Consider the following 17,648-nt stretch of genomic DNA (forward strand, 5'->3'; position numbering starts at 1 on the left):
ATCCAACTGTTCCCGAAATCCCCACATTTCCAGGAAATTCCCATTTTAATGAATGGATGTAGTCATAGTTTTACAATGCCCTAAATTCTCGAAATTTAGCGCCATTTTTAAACCTGATTCCAACCTTTCAACCATCCACGCACATGACTCTTCAAATACCCATTTTCCCTTTCTCCTAATTCCTGGAATTTTCTCCCCATTGACAATGAATGGGAAATATATAATCTACTGCATATTTCTCATCCGATTCGAACCGTTCCGACGTCCACACACTCCACTCACTCTGGACATTCAAGCATTTAATTTCCACTCGCGCATAATGGCGGAATTGCAAATTGTAATTTTTTATCCAGCCATTCATCACTCCATTTTTTTACCGCTTGTCCGCCTACTGTTACACCGTGGACAAGTCGTCACCTCATTGCAGGGCCAACTAGTTATTTATGTAGTTCACAAAATATTTATTGTGTAAACAATAAATACTGGTATCATATGTGTATATGCTGATGTAGTTATGCTGTAGTTTGAAAAAAAAAAAAGTTGATACAGATAAAAAAAAGCCCGATACTGATATACATCAAAATGCCAAATATCGGCGCTGATAACAGATAGTGCAGAATGAGGTTAATTGTCAATAGAGACACGACCAGTGTTGGTCTTGTTTGTTTTCTAGCATTCCATAAAATGTTTTGACCTCACTTACACCATCTTTCTAGTCTGTAGCCACATTCAAGTATAGTACGTAGCAAAATCCGCAACAGTAGGCAAGTACAAAGCCCTGATGCAAAGGGACCAGTTGACAATGAGAGTTGACACAACAGACGATAATAACATATGTATTGACCTTGATTGAAGCTAACTACAGAGCCATACCCCCCTCCTGAGAGTCCTTGGTTCCGTACTGGCCACTACTATTGTCTCCTGTAATTAGAAGAAGAAAGAAGAAAGAAAAAAAAAGAGGCTGACTAATTCCTTTGAGCGGTAACAATATCCAACTGGGCTCACTCAAGCGTTGTCGAGGACTCAGTGGTTCTGAACAATGAGGACTGGACTGAAAGGTGGGTGGTTAGTGTACATGTGCATAACGGATGTGTGTGAATTTATGAATACAATAAAAAGACCTGTTATTTCATGTACAGATGACTTATAATTCAAACGTGACAGCCGGATTAGAACAATATAAAGCTTTGTGCCTCTCTGACGCTGGCCATGGTGCTGAAACGGCAGTCAAACAATCTGACATACAAAGAGGACATGGTCTACCCTACTCCAGGTCACTTGACCCAATATTTTACAGTCTCTTGTCCCCTTTCTTTTAGCATTTCCAGCCATTACATACCCATACTCTAAAGATGGGAATCTATGGGCACCGCATGATTCAATTGGATCCTGATTCTTGGGGTGGCTGTTCGATTTAGAATCGATTCTCGATTCAACACAATTCTCGCAATATGTTATCCGGTCCATAAAAATACAAACCCCGTTTCCATATGAGTTGGGAAATTGTGTTAGATGTAAATATAAACTGAATACAATGATTTGCAAATCAGTTTCAACCCATATTCAGTTGAATATGCTACAAAGACAACATATTTGATGTTCAAACTGATAAACTATTATTTTATGATTATTTTTGCAAATAATCATTAACTTTAGAATTTGATGCCAGCAACACGTGACAAAGAAGTTGGGAAAGGTGGCAATAAATACTGATAAAGTTGAGGAATGCTCATCAAACACTTATTTGGAACATCCCACAGGTGAACAGGCAAATTGGGAACAGGTGGGTGCCATGATTGGGTATAAAAGTAGATTCCATGAAATGCTCAGTCATTCACAAACAAGGATGGGGCAAGGGTCACCACTTTGTCAACAAATGTGTGAGCAAATTGTTGAACAGTTTAAGAAAAACCTTTCTCAACCAGCTATTGCAAGGAATTTAGGGATTTCACCATCTACGGTCCGTAATATCATCAAAGGGTTCAGAGAATCTGGAGAAATCACTGCACGTAAGCAGCTTAGCCCGTGACCTTCGATCCCTCAGGCTGTACTGCATCAACAAGCGACATCAGTGTGTAAAGGATATCACCACATGGGCTCTGGAACACTTCAGAAACCCACTGTCAGTAACTACAGTTGGTCGCTACATCTGTAAGTGCAAGTTAAAACTCTCATGTGCAAGGCGAAAACAGTTTATCAACAACACCCAGAAACGCTGTCGGCCTGAGCTCATCTAAGATGGACTGATACAAAGTGGAAAAGTGTTCTGTGGTCTGACCAGTCCACATTTCAAATTGTTTTCGGAAACTGTGGAAGTCGTGTCCTCCGGACCAAAGAGGAAAAGAACCATCCGGATTGTTATAGGCGCAAAGTTGAAAAGCCAGCATCTGTGATGGTATGGGGGTGTATTAGTGCCCAAGACATGGGTAACTTACACATCTGTGAAGGCGCCATTAATGCTGAAAGGTACATACAGGTTTTGGAGCAACATATGTTGCCATCCAACCAACTTTACCATGGACGCCCCTGCTTATTTCAGCAAGACAATGCCAAGCCACGTGTTACATCAACGTGGCTTCATAGTAAAAGAGTGCGGGTACTAGACTGGCCTGCCTGTAGTCCAGACCTGTCCCCCATTGAAAATGTGTGGCGCATTATGAAGCCTAAAATACCACAACGGAGACCCCCGGACTGTTGAACAACTTAAGCTGTACATCAAGCAAGAATGGGAAAGAATTCCACCTGAGAAGCTTCAAAAATGTGTCTCCTCAGTTCCCAAACGTTTACTGGGTGTTGTTAAAAGGAAAGGCCATGTAACACAGTGGTGAACATGCCCTTTCCCAACTACTTTGGCACGTGTTGCAGCCATGAAATTCTAAGTTAATTATTATTTGCAAAAAAAAAAAAAAGTTTATGAGTTTGAACATCAAATATCTTGTCTTTGTAGCATATTCAACTGAATATGGGTTGAAAAGGATTTGCAAATCATTGTATTCCTTTTATATTTACATCTAACACAATTTCCCAACTCATATGGAAACGGGGTTTGTAATAACTGTTGTTTTATCATTATCCTGCCTTCTCCTTTGTTGTGATGTCTGCACCTTTGTCTTCACTTCATTCGTCCTCGGCGAGGGGCGGACCTTGAGGCACACCTGCTACTAATTAGCCCGCTAGTATTTAGGCTCGTCACTGACAGCTTGGCCTTGCCGGTTAATGTCTCCTGAACTCTTCACATTCATGCGCCTGCTTCACCTTGCCAGTCCTGGTACATTGTCGCTCCTTAGTCCTGAAATCCCTAAACTCTTTGTGTTTGCTTCCTGGCCTGCCTGAGGTAAAGAGGATTCTTTGTTGGACTTTTTGCTGTGCTCACTGCGCCCTGGCCGTTTCCCCTGCCGACCACTGAGGAACCTGTTTTTGTCTGTGTTAGATGGTGTGCGCTTCTGCCCCATCGCCTTTCGTTATCCCTTTTCCCTTGCCTGCCGTCTCTGCATCCTGGGGTCAACACCTTGACCAAGACCCTAACAAATAACACCTTCTCAAAACAGGTTAAAGGTTAGAAAAGCTTCTCTTGGCTGCTGATGTTTAAAAATATATATATATTTTCAAATGTATATTTACAAAAAACATAGAATGTTAATCAATCTATTAAAAGAAAATAGAGCAACCCCAAATCCAACGCAATCCCAGCTTTACAAGACTTAACAAACAAAGCAACTGAGAGAACAAACAAATACAATACTAGAAAAAAGAAAAAACAAACATTTATAAAAACAACAGTACCAATAATAATAGTTACTGTATGTAAACAATAGTTATTTAATTATTTTAATCCAAAAATTCCTAAAAAATATTTATTTGCAAAAAAGTTTTTTTAATCAATTCTCAAAGATTATGAATCGATGTAAACAAAAATGGCAATTTGGATGTGAATCGATATTTTCGAGCACCCCCGCTATTCATACATAGAAAAAATAACCTTAAAAAAAAAATTGGCCAAGGTGTGAATGAATAATTTAGTATATGTACGTAAAAAGAATTGTTCATTGAAAAATTTCCGTGAACATGTCCTTATTTTCCTTATTTTCTCAAATTTCTGTGGCTGGATCTTTACTGACAGACGAGAGGTTTTTTTTTTTTTGCAAATGAAAGTCCAGATGAAAAGCTAATAAGATATAATGGCAGTAATAAGCTTTTAAAAGCCTGATGTACTAAACGTTTGCATGTATTAAAACAAGTGCAAATTTGATAGGGTTAGGCCACATAAATTAATGTGGCATATATCTAATAAAATAATGTGGCGGGCCGGATTTAGCCCCCGGCCTTAATTTTGACACCTGTGATATATATATATATATATATATATATATATATATATATATATATATATATATATATATATATATATATATATATATATATATATATGTGTGTTTTTTTTTTTGTTCTTTGTTTTTTTTTGTTTTTTTCCATCTGTCCTGTCCAGCCACTCAGACAAATCATATAGTTGATGTAGATGATCATATCTGCTGTACAGATTTACTTTAGAAAAGAGAAGTGTTGGATACTTGTTGCCTTATTTGTATTTGACTTTATTAACTGTTTGGGTAGAATTTTACTAAACAAAACCAGTTTTCTTTTAAGTAATATATAAATTTGTCACAGCTGTTTATTTATTTTATGGAGAAATGTAATTAATCATTGAACCGGCACACAATGTTATTAAAAAGTACTGATTTTGAATCAAGAATAGTTTTATATCCAAAAATCGATTCTGAATCGACTCCTAATTATTCTGCTGACATATGCAGTAACATGTTGTGTCAATTTACATCCTATTATTTTGTCAAAATTATTAAGGACAAGTGGTAGAAAATGAAATATGAATCTACTTGTTCATTTACTGTTAATATTTTCTTACTTTCTCTTTTAACATGTTCTATCTACACTTCTGTTAAAATGCAATAATCACTTATTCTTCTATTGTTTGATACTTTACATTAGTTTTGGATTATACCACAAATGTAGGTATCAATCCGATACCAAGGAGTTACACGATCATACATTAGTCATATTCAAAGTCCTCATATGTCCAGGGACATATTTACTGGCTGTATAAATATAATATACATTTTTTTTTTTAAAAAACGAAAAAAGATTTTGTGATGCTAAAAAATATTTATGTAATCATAGTAGTATCGACTAGATACGCTACTGTACTTGGTATCATTACAGTGGTGTTTGTTTACATTACATGTGCTACGGTGTGTAGTGAAGCATGTTTAGCTATTCCTCGTCCTGCGGGGACTTACTTGTAAGAAACATACTTTATTTGTCGTCATGGAGACAAGGATTAGTGATTTAGAAGTAGCTACAACACTGCCGACTGCGGATGGACATTAGCCGCTAACTAGCTAGCCATATCTTAAAGCACCTTTTCCTGAGGGCGTTTCAGTGTTATGACTTCACCTTTATCTTTAGTTTTTAAGCCAAAATGCGTCCGTTCTTCCTTTTCTGTCTACACACTGTGTCTGCTTGTAAGTACTCTGTGATTGTGCGCTGCCGAACACGCTCCTCTGCTCGTAAAAAACAGCAATGACACGACGTGACGACGACGGGGGGGCAGTTGACCGGTACTTTTTAGAGGCGGTATAGTACCGAATATGATTCATTAGTATCGCGGTACTATACTAATACCGGTATACCGTACAACTCTACTATGTAGCACGTATTATGTAGGATTTAGTAGATCAGGCCCCAAGTTTACCAATAGTTATTACCAAATAACTATTGGTGGTGCTGAATTTCCCCCAGGGATCAATAAAGTACTTTCTATTCTATTCTATTCTATTCTAAAAATAGACAATACTGACGTTAAGTCAAAAACATAAAGCAGAAAGCTCACCATCAGCAATGCCTTCTCCTTTAACGCTCTTCAGCCCTCCAGGAATGGGGGTCCCGTCCAGGAGGAACGTAATAATCCCATCATCCACGGTAATAATCACATGAAGCCATGTATTATCCTCCACAAATTTGGCAGCAGTGGCCTGGGACATTTGGGTGTGGTTCGATCCCACGATCGTGTAGTACAACATTACGGTGATGTTCGACTCATTGGTGTGGATCCTCACTCCGTAGTACAAAGTTCCATTTCTGCTTCCTTTGGCGACTACGAAGCCGTCCGTGTCGGCTGTGGGCACCAGCCAAGCGGAGAATGTAAAGTTGCCTGGGACCGGAGGGGAGTCTCGGAGGGAGATCGTCCCGTAGGCTCCAGGGAGTCCGGAGAAAAAACGTGCGTCCGTTGCTGAGTGGTGTCTCCTGGCACGTGGCCTGAGTTCTACCTCGTCAGGGAAGGAAGCCAGAAGTAGCAGGTCATCCATCGGAGGAAGTCCCTCTGGGAAGTGTCCGGATACGATCTCCCAGGCAACTCGCACCTCACCAAAATCCCCCTGCTGTCGGAGGATGGTACAGGAAGTGACGTCGGCCATGTCGTCTTCTGAGAGCACATCTTCTGCTACTTCTTGGTCCAGACTGTTGTCGGCAATAACGAAGACGCCAAACGGGTCGTCGTTGGCGGGAATGACGAGCGAGGCGCTCAGGGAAGTCTCAGCAAGTCGGCCGGCGCCTCCTAATATGACAACACATTATACGTCACTAAACACAGGGTTCGTACACCTTTTCCATGGCCAAATTCAAGCACTTTTTAAGGACTTTCAAGATCAATTTTCCAGTTTTTCCAGTACCCTTCAAAAGGCGAAAACCAGTGTGAATCAATCCCTAGCCTTGTTGTTTGTAGGAAAAATATGGAAAATCTGCTAAAAGCTAAGCCTAACATCGAACCAGCAGTTATCATTAACTGAATGGGGCATAGAAAATGAAGCAGTGTGACTATTCAATGTCATTGGTGTTTGCAAACGTGTCTCCATTTGTGTTGTTTTTCAAATTTCTTGTTCTTATTCTTACTTACAGCACTCCATGACATCGAACAGCACGGATTGATTCACACCGAATGTGTACTTGTAAATTGCATAACGTGATATAAATACACACACCCTCAAAATGTAAATTTCACTCATTTATTAACAAAACTTTTCCACATTAATATAAGGAAAATAATTAAAGGAAAATATTTTGTTTGTTTCACAACACCTCAGTCACCTTTCATTAAGCATATCTAGCCTTATAACTGTGGCTATGATAAGAAATTAACAAAAAGACAAAAGTTAAAGGCCTACTGAAATGAAATTTTCTCATTTAAACAGGGATAGCAGATCCATTCTATGTGTCATACTTGATAATTTTGCGATATTGCCATATTTTTGCTGAAAGGATTTAGTAGAGAACATCGACGATAAAATTTTGGTCGCTGATAAAAAAGCCTTGCCTGTACCGGAAGTAGCGTGACGTCACAGGTTGAAGGGATCCTCACATTTGCACATTGTTTACACCAGCAGCGAGAGCGATTCGGACCGAGAAAGCGACGATTACCCCATTAATTTGAGCCAGGATGAAAGATTCGTGGATGAGGAACGTGAGAGTGAAGGATTAAAAGGATTAGAGTGCAGTGCAGGACGTATCTTTTTTCGCTCTGACCGTAACTTAGGTACAAGCTGGCTCATTGGATTCCACACTCTCTCCTTTTTCTATTGTGGATCACGGATTTGTATTTTAAACCACCTCGGATACTATATCCTCTTGAAAATGAGAGTCGAGAATGCGAATTGGACATTCACAGTGACTTTTATCTCCATGACAATACATCGGCGAAGCACTTTAGCTACGGAGCTAACGTGATAGCATCGGGCTTAACTGCAGATAGAAACAGAAGAAATAAGCCCCTGACTGGAAGGATAGACCGAAGATCAACAATACTACTATTACTATTAAACCCTGGACCTGTAACCACACGGTTAATGCTGTACCGCCTGGCGAAGCCTAGCAATGCTGTTGCTAACGACGCCATTGAAGCTAACTTAGCTACGGGACCTCAACAGAGCTATGCTAAAAACATTAGCTCTCCACCTACGCCAGCTCTCATCACGACCCGTGCTCACCTGCATTCCAGCGATCGACGGCACGACGAAGGACTTCACCACGATGATCGGTGCGGTCGGCGGCCCGGAGACGGAGGAAGTCAAGGTGATCGCAGCGGCGCGGCGGCGGCAAGCGTTGTAGCTTTCCACGACACCCCGGCCGCCATCAGAGTCGGCAAGAAACATATATTTCCCCAAAGTTACGTACGTGACATGCACGTAGCGCCACGCACGTACGGGCAAGCGATCAAATGTTTGGAAGCCAAAGCTGTACTCACGGTAGCCGCTAATACACCGATCCCACCTACAGCTTTCTTCTTTGCAGTCTCCATTGTTAATTGAACAAATTGCAAAAGATTCACTAACACAGATGTCCAGCATACTGTGTAATTATGTGGTGAAAACAGACGACTTAAGCTGGCGACCGTGCTATTCCAAAATGTCTCCTTCAACCCTTGACGTCACATGCAAACGTCATCATACCGAGACGTTTTCAGCCGGAAGTTTCCCGGGAAATTTAAAATTGCACTTTATAAGTTAACCCGGCCGTATTGGCATGTGTTGCAATGTTAAGATTTCATCATTGATATATAAACGGGGCGGCACAGAGCCGTATATACATGGCAACAACCTAAAGGCCTACTGAAAGCCACTACTACCGACCACGCAGTCTGATAGTTTATATATCAATGATGAAATCTTAACATTGCAACACATGCCAATACGGCCGGGTTAGATTAGTAAAGTGCAATTTTAAATTTCCCGCAAAATATCCTGCTGAAAACGTCTCGGTATGATGACGTCTGCGCGTAACGTCACGGATTGTAGAGGACATTTTGGGACAGCATTGTGGCCAGCTATTAAGTCGTCTGTTTTCATCGCAAAATTCCACAGTATTCTGGACATCTGTGTTGGTGAATCTTTTGCAATTTGTTTAATGAACAATGAAGACAGCAAAGAAGAAAGCTGTAGGTGGGAAGCGGTGTATTAGCGGCCGGCTGCAGCAACACAAACATGTAGCCGGTGTTTCATTGTTTACATTCCCGAAATATGACAGTCAAGCTTTACCATTGGCCTGTGGAGAACTGGGACAACAGAGACTCTTACCAGGAGGACTTTGAGTTGGATACGCGCTACTGTGAGTACGCAGCTGCGGCTTCCAAACATTTGATCGCTTGCCTGTACGTGCGTGCCGCTATGTGCATGTCACGTACGTAACTTTGGGGACTTTGGGGAAATATATGTGCTGTATGAACTTTGCGGAGGTGAACAGTACTTTGGGCTGTGGGATTGAGTGTGTTGTGCGGGTGTTTGATTTGTATTGGTGGGTTATATGGACGGGGGGGGGAGGTGTTTGTTATGCGGGATTAATTTGTGGCATATTAAATATAAGCCTGGTTGTGTTGTGGCTAATAGAGTATATATATGTCTTGTGTTTATTTACTGTTTTAGTCATTCCCAGCTGAATATCAGGTCCCACCCGCCTCTCACAGCATCTTCCCTATCTGAATCGCTTCCACTGCCCTCTAATCCTTCACTCTCACTTTCCTCATCCACGAATCTTTCATCCTCGCTCAAATTAATGGGGTAATCGTCGCTTTCTCTGCCCGAATCGCTCTCGCTGCTGGTGGCCATGATTTTAAACAATAAGCAGATGTGAGGAGCTCCACAACCTGTGACGTCACGCTACTTCCGGTACAGGCAAGGCTTTTTTTATCAGCGACCAAAAGTTGCAAACTTTATCGTCGATGTTCTCTACTAAATCCTTTCAGCAAAAATATGGCAATATCGCAAAATGATCAAGTATGACACATAGAATGGACCTGCTATCCCCGTTTAAATAAGAAAATCTCATTTCAGTAGGCCTTTAATGTAAGGGCTCATGCAAAGCCAACAGATCAAACGTGTAGCTTTCATTTTTATTTAATTTTTTTCCATTTTATAATCACCCTATTGAGTCAGACTGCAGAGAAATATGATGAACATTTCCAAGCATTTACAAGCACTTCACCCCAAATTCAAGCATTTTTCAAACCTTGAAAACACAACATTAAAATCAAGCATTTTCAAGGTTTTAAGCACCCGTACGAACCCTGTAAATATGCTAAATAGGGAGAAGTATTTCGGGACTCACCAGAGATATTCACCAGCCTGAGGACGAAGGTCTCGTCAAATTCTGGAAGCTTATCTGAAATGGCCTCCAGAATGACGGCCTTGGACTGTTCTCCAGTGGTCAAAGTGATGGCGCCCGAGGTGTTGGTGAACTCTTCCTTTTCCAACAGTGGGGTGATGGAGTCGTTGGCATAAAGCTGCCAGTGGACTGTTACGTTCCCAAAATGGCCCCTTGCTCGCAGAACACTGATGACAAGAACACGTATTGCCAGTTATTATGCACCTGTACTTGGAAAACATATCAATATATATAGTCGTGGTCAAAAGTTTACATACACTTGTAAAGAACATAATGTCATGGCTGTCTCGAGTTTCCAATCATTTCTACAACTCTTATTTTTTTGTGATAGAGTGATTGGAGCACATACTTGTTGGTCACAAAAAACATTCATGAAGTTTGGTTCTTTTATTCATTTTGTCAATGATTTATTATTGTCATCGAGTGCACATATATTTAATTTGTATTTTAAGATGCATTTTAAATTTAGCTGTAGAATATTGCAATATATTGCCAGATCACAATATTGCTGTACTGTATAGTATCCTGACGTCTTCCGTGTAACGGCTCATTCATTGAGCCATTACACAGTGAATGAAGCAATGAAGATGCTAAAGAAACAACAACAGAGCATGCAAAGATTGCTTCTTACTACAAGTTATTGCTTTTTCCCTCCTCAACTGCTTTGTCCGCTGGCTCCAGTGATAAAATGCCATTGGCGTCGTCATTGGCCTCAATTACCACGGTAGCCGTGTCTGCGCCGTAGACCACAGCATCACCTGCACCAACACACACACACACACACACACACACACACACACACACACACACACACACACACACACACACACACACACACACACACACACACACACACACACACACACACACACATACCATGTTGTGGACAATTTGAGTAAATCAGATCAATGATCCTTGAAAATGATTTGCTGTAATAGCACAGCATTCATTTATATGACACAATCCAAACAAGCTTCCCTAGTCATGGTGCAAAAAAAAAAATATGCAAGGAACATATGCACATGGTCACACAACACAAACTGCACACTGAACTTTGTGGATATTATAAACAACGTCCAAACACCATAAATGTTTAAAATACACCAATTTAAATCCATTAGAGTGCATGATGGGAAAAATGTAAAACACTCTCTCCACACTTATCCATGTTTGACGCATATTTCTGATTGATTACAAAACTTTAAGAAAATCCTTTTCAACTTATATTCAATTGAATGGACTGCAAAGACAAGATATTTAATGTTCGAACTGAGAAACTTCATTTTTTTTGGGCAAATAATCATTAACTTAGAATTTAGCGGCAGCAACACGTTGGAAAAAAGTTGGCACAGGGGCATTTTTACCACTGTGTTACATGGCCTTTCCTTTTAACAACACTCAGTAAACGTTTGGGAACTGAGGAGACCAACTTTTGAAGCTTTTCAGGTGGAATTCTTTCCCATTCTTGCTTGGTGTACAGTTTAAGTTGTTCAAACAGTCCAGGGTCTCCGTTGTGGTATTTTAGGCTTCATAATGCGCCACACATTTTCAATGGGAGACAGGTCTGGACTACAGGCAGGCCAGTCTAGTACCCGCACTCTTTTACTATGAAGCCACGCTGTTGTAACACGTGCAGAATGTGGCTTGGCATTGTCTTGTTAAAATAAGCAGGAGGGTCCATGAAAAAGACTTTGTTTGGATGGCAACATATGTTGCTCCAAAACCTGTATGTACCTTTCAGCATTAATGGTGCCTTCACAGATGTGTAAGTTACCCATGCCTTGGGCACTAATACACCCCCATCCACACGACACCTCCGCTCCGGACAGGCTAACCTCCTCCAACCTCCGAGGACAAAGCTATGAACAATGGGCTTTCTGCTCGCCGCTCCCAGTCTGTGGAACGCTCTCCCTGACCACCTGAGGGCACCACAGACTGTGGATGCTTTTAAAAAAGGCTTAAAAGCCCTTCTTTTTAAAAATGCCTTTTTTTAGATATATGCATACTAGTTTTAGCTATTTGGCTATTCTAGTTTTAATTTTTATTTATTTATTTATTATCTTTTTATTTCTTTATTTTTTTTAATACACTGTAGCACTTTGAGATTGTTTACTCAATATAAAGTGCTTTTTACAATTAAAATCTATTATTATTATTATACCATCACAGATGCTGGCTTTTGTACTTTGCGCCTATTACAGTCCGGATGGTTCTTTTCCTCTTTGTTCCGGAGGACACGACGTCCACAGTTTCCAAAAACAATTTGAAATGTGGACTTGTCAGCCAACAGAACACTTTTCCACTTTGCATCAGTCCATCTTAGATGAGCTCGGGCCCAGCGAAGCCGGCGGCGTTTCTGGGTGTTGTTGATGACTGGCTTTCGCTTTGCATAGTAGAGTTTTAACTTGCACTTACAGATGTAGCGACAAACTGTAATTACTGACAGTGGTTTTTTAAAGTGTTTCTGAGCCCATGCGGTGATATCCTTTACACACTGATGTCGCTTTTTGATGCTGAGGGATCGAAGGTCACAGGCCTTGCTGCTTACGTGCAGTGATTTCTCCAGATTCTCGGAACCTTTTGATGATATTACGGACCGTAGATGGTGAAATCCCTAAATTCCTTGAAATAACTTGTTGAGAAATGTTGTCGTTAAACTGTTTGACAATTAGCCCACACATTTGTTTACAAAGTGGTGACCCTCGCCCCATCCTTGTTTGTGAATGACTGAGCATTTCATGGAAGCTGCTTTTATACCCAATCATGGCACCCACCTGTTCCCAATTTGCCTGTTCACCTGTGGGATGTTCCAAATAATTGTTTGATGAGCATTCCTCAACTTTCTCAGTCTTTTTTGCCACTTGTGCCAGCTTTTTTTAAACATGTTGCAGGCATCAAATTTCAAATGATCTAATATTTGCAAAAAATAACAAAGTTTCTCAGTTCGAACTTTAAGTATCTTGTCTTTGCAGTCTATTCAATTCAATTTAGGTTTAAAAGGATTTGCAAATCATTGTATTCTGTTTTTATTTACCATTTACACAACGTGCCAACTTCACTGGTTTTGGGTTTTGGACTTTACAAGCAGTCGGCTTTCGACACCCGGCCAAATTGTTTTAGCCCAATGCAGCCCCCAAGTCAAACATTTTTGGACACCCCTGTCATAGACGTCTGTAGTTAATGTCTAGGGCCAAAATAAAGGTATCATGTGCTAAACAAGAAGTATGTGGTATCAATCCTGACCTGTGTATTTTCATACAACTAGCTTAAATAAAATGTTATATATACCAGATTCCTTCACAGAGTCACATATTTCAGGTTGCTATCCTACGAGAAAACTGAAATAAGCATGCAGGTCTTCTCTCATAATTAAAGCAACTTAGCAAACATGTCAAAGTCCCAGCATGAGTTTGATGGAGTTCTCACATTGAGACTATAGACTTGGAACACAGTCATTACGGAAATGACAGTTCCCTGTCACACAGCAGACACCTCACTCCTCTCCTATCCATTACTGTCAACTGGTAAACACAGAGAGGCCAACTGGGTCGCTCGCCTTTGTGTCCCGGACTATTTGGAGTTTGGTAATTAAGGTTCTGCTGGGGCCCGACAGCCTTTTATTGCTGTCCCTGACACACAATATGGGGATTAGGAGGGCACTCCATGTTGGCGCAAACTGTTTGTGCATGCATATGAAGCTGTCAACAACACATAGTCAACATAGTTTATAGCAGGGGTGTCAAACGTACAGCCCGAGGGCCGGATCAGGCCCGCGGACAGGTTTTATCCGGCCCGCGGGATGAGTTTGCTAAGTATAAAAATGTACCTGAAATTTTGGAATGAAAGAAACAGCTGTTCTAAATGTGTCCACTAGATGTCACAAAAGCAATTATTTGTATATTTGTAGATGATGATGCTACATATGTAAAAACTAAACCACATGATGTTAGTGCACCAGTTGAGGAAAATGATCAAACTACATAAAAACCATACTGTAATTTGATTTTGATTAAAAAAAATGTATCTTGATGGATTGAAAATTAACACCAATGGGTTGATTGATGAAAATTATCACGTAATTTATTCAGAAAGAATAAAGATAGAAAACTATTAACCGAAACATATACACTACTGTTCAAAAGTTTGGGGTCACCCAAACAATTTTGTGGAATAGCCTTCATTTCTAAGAACAAGAATAGACTGTCGAGTTTCAGATGAAAGTTCTCTTTTTCTGGCCATTTTGAGCGTTTAATTGACCCCACAAATGTGACGCTCCAGAAACTCAATCTGCTCAAAGGAAGGTCAGTTTTGTAGCTTCTGTAACGAGCTAAACTGTTTTCAGATGTGTGAACATGATTGCACAAGGGTTTTCTAATCATCAATTAGCCTTCTGAGCCAATGAGCAAACACATTGTACCATTAGAACACTGGAGTCATAGTTGCTGGAAATGGGCCTCTATACACCTATGTAGATATTCCACCAAAAACCAGACATTTGCAGCTAGAATAGTCATTTACCACATTAGCAATGTATAGAGTGTATTTCTTTAAATTAACACTAGTTTAAAGTTATCTTCATTGAAAAGTACAGTGCTTTTCCTTCAAAAAGAAGGACATTTCAATGCGACCCCAAACTTTTGAACTGTAGTGTATGTGTAAAGAAATCCCAACAACATTATGATTTGTACAATTTCAGAATGTGCTAGTTCTATTTTTAAACAAAGAAAACAATCTGAAGTTGTCTTTATTTTTAAGTTATCGTGCCGTGATTTTACCAGTCCAGCCCACTTGAGAGTATATTTTTCTCCATGTGGCCCCCGATCTAAAATGAGTTTGACATCCCTGGTTTATAGCCTTCAACTGAGTAAGCATGGCATTTATTTATAAATACTGCATGTATGCAATTAGTTTTAATTTAACACTAATTCGAACTTTATTTGTACAAAACAATTTATAAAAAATTTGTTAAATAATCAATCATAGGGCTGGGCGATAAAATTATGTAAATATATATTGCGATCGACACGTAATTGATATCTAATTTTTAAAAATGCGTTAAAACGATAAAACATTTTTTTTTTAAATTCCCTTGTAGGAAAAAAAAGGAAATTGTGAAGCAATGTTGGTTGCGTGAACAAGGGCACTCGCTCTCTGGTAACCGAGCAACGCAGGAAGTGATCGCTGGTCAGTGGGAGTGACACGTTAACAATCAGGTAACAGTATCAACTATCAAGTTTGGTTGCGCCATCTTGTTGTCCCGCGGTTGATTCTTTGCACGGAGTGAGAAGAGAAAGTAAAAAATAAGTGAAATTGTGGATAAAGCAGGAAAAGTCACCTGGACAGTATGGAAGTTTTTAATTTATTTTTTAAAGTGGACCGTAGTCAGACCAATGTGGCCTGTAAATGATGCAAGGCGCTCGTCCCCACCAAGACCGCTCACCCTTTAGAGCACAGCTAAACCTGCAGAAAATAGTTCTAAGGTTTCTTTATGTTTACATTTTCACACTATTTTGTTACACTTTGTTAAGTATTTCTTTCATATTCCTTATTTTTACACCTTCATTTGAAGAAGTTATTGTTAAGTGTTCAATGTGGTTTTACAATTACATTTAAGGGGATTATATTGAAGGTTACATTAGAAACATAAAAAATTCCCGCGGACAGCCATCTGTGCCCTGGACCTCTGGCCAGTGGTCGTCGGAAGCCGCCGTACTTATTAGATGGTGCCGAGTGTCTGAATCCGTGAGTTTTAGGTGTAACTGTACAATATGAGCCACAGTGCTAGCCTAAAACAGTAGCATGTTTACCAAAAAATGCTAACACTTAGCATGTGTGCTAACAATAGCAAGATAACAGTCAGCATGTTTCATAACCTACTCAGTGGCCTAGTGGTTAGAGTATCCGCCCTGAGATCGGTAGGTTGTGAGTTCAAACCCCGGCCGAGTCATACCAAAGACTATAAAAATCGGACCCATTACTTCCCTGCTTGACACTCAGCATCAAGGGTTGGAATTGGGGGTTGAATCAACAAAAAACTATTCCCGGGCGTGGCCACCGCTGCTGCTCACTGCTCCCCTCACCTCCCAGGGGGTGATCAAGGGTGATGGGTCAAATGCAGAGAATAATTTCGCCACACCTAGTGTGTGTGTGACAATCATTGGTACTTTAACTTTAACTTTAATATACCAAGTTATACGACTCAAAAGGTGTATGGCTGCGAAAATACAAAAAAAAGTGTAAAAATAGATGGAAAAAGTTAGCAAGCCTAAGTTATCTTGCTAGCATGCAATCGTTTGCATGCCAACAGTTAACAAGTGTAAAATACCAAGTTATATGACTCTGGCATAAACAGAAGCAAAAGCAACTCAAAAAGTTAGCATGCAAATGTTAGCATGCTAGCAAGCTAACATGAGCATGATAAAAGTTAGCTTGTGTCACATACCAAGTTATATGACTATAAGGTGCACGGCTGCGGAAAATTGTAAAAACAGATGATAAAGTGTCAGCTGGAAATATTCGCCATTATAAAGGTGCGTACCTATTCAAGGGGCCCATAGCGATTCGTTTTCGGAATAGCGTTGCCATGGTAACACGAAATGTACCCCACTTGAAGTACCGCTCTTGCTCTTACCGAGACCTTTCCGACGGTATAACATATGTGGGTGTTCGTTGGCCGGTTCGTCTCGTATTAATTAATTAATAATAAAAGTTGAAGTATGAGCAATAATAATGGCCTCAATAGTTGCCAGGTAATGTTTACAGATGCGAATATAGGGAGTAGGAGAGTTTGGTTTGCACTAATGATTATTTTCAACACACTTGACCACTATTTGAGTAAATACGATACATATATGTACATACATACATATACACATATACATATATATGTACATATATACATATATATATATGTACATATATACATATATATGTGTACATATATACATATATATATATGTACATATATGCATATATATATGTACATATATACATATATATATGCACATATATATGTATATATATATACATATACATATATACATATACATTTATATATGTACATACAGTATATTCATATACATATACATATATATATGTACATACGTATATATATATATATATATATATATATATATATATATATATATATATATATATGTACATATATACATATATATATACATATATGTATATATACATATATATGTACATATATACTTATATATGTACATATATACATATATATATATATATATATATATATATATATATATATATATATATATATATATACACATACATACATATACATATATATATCCATTTTCTACCGCTTGTCCCTTTTGGGGTTGCGGGGGGTGCTGGAGCCTATCTCAGCTGCATTCGGGTGGAAGGTGGTTTACACCCTGGACAAGTCGCCACCT

General features: G+C 39.5%; 1 protein-coding gene across 1 annotated transcript in view; it reads right to left on the reverse strand.

The window, feature by feature from the left end:
- Positions 1 to 17,648, reverse strand: part of adgrv1 (adhesion G protein-coupled receptor V1) — a 472,167-nt gene that overhangs the window by 341,157 nt on the left and 113,362 nt on the right. Inside the window, exons 19-21 of the mRNA XM_062025438.1 lie at positions 10,856 to 10,982; positions 10,168 to 10,391; positions 5,906 to 6,628 (exon numbers count right to left, since the gene is read on the reverse strand). Coding sequence (XP_061881422.1) covers positions 5,906 to 6,628; positions 10,168 to 10,391; positions 10,856 to 10,982 — 1,074 coding nt within the window. The remainder of the gene's footprint in view (positions 1 to 5,905; positions 6,629 to 10,167; positions 10,392 to 10,855; positions 10,983 to 17,648) is intronic.

Source organism: Entelurus aequoreus, linkage group LG17 (genome assembly GCF_033978785.1).
Source record: "Entelurus aequoreus isolate RoL-2023_Sb linkage group LG17, RoL_Eaeq_v1.1, whole genome shotgun sequence".
Taxonomy (NCBI): Eukaryota; Metazoa; Chordata; class Actinopteri; order Syngnathiformes; family Syngnathidae; genus Entelurus; species Entelurus aequoreus.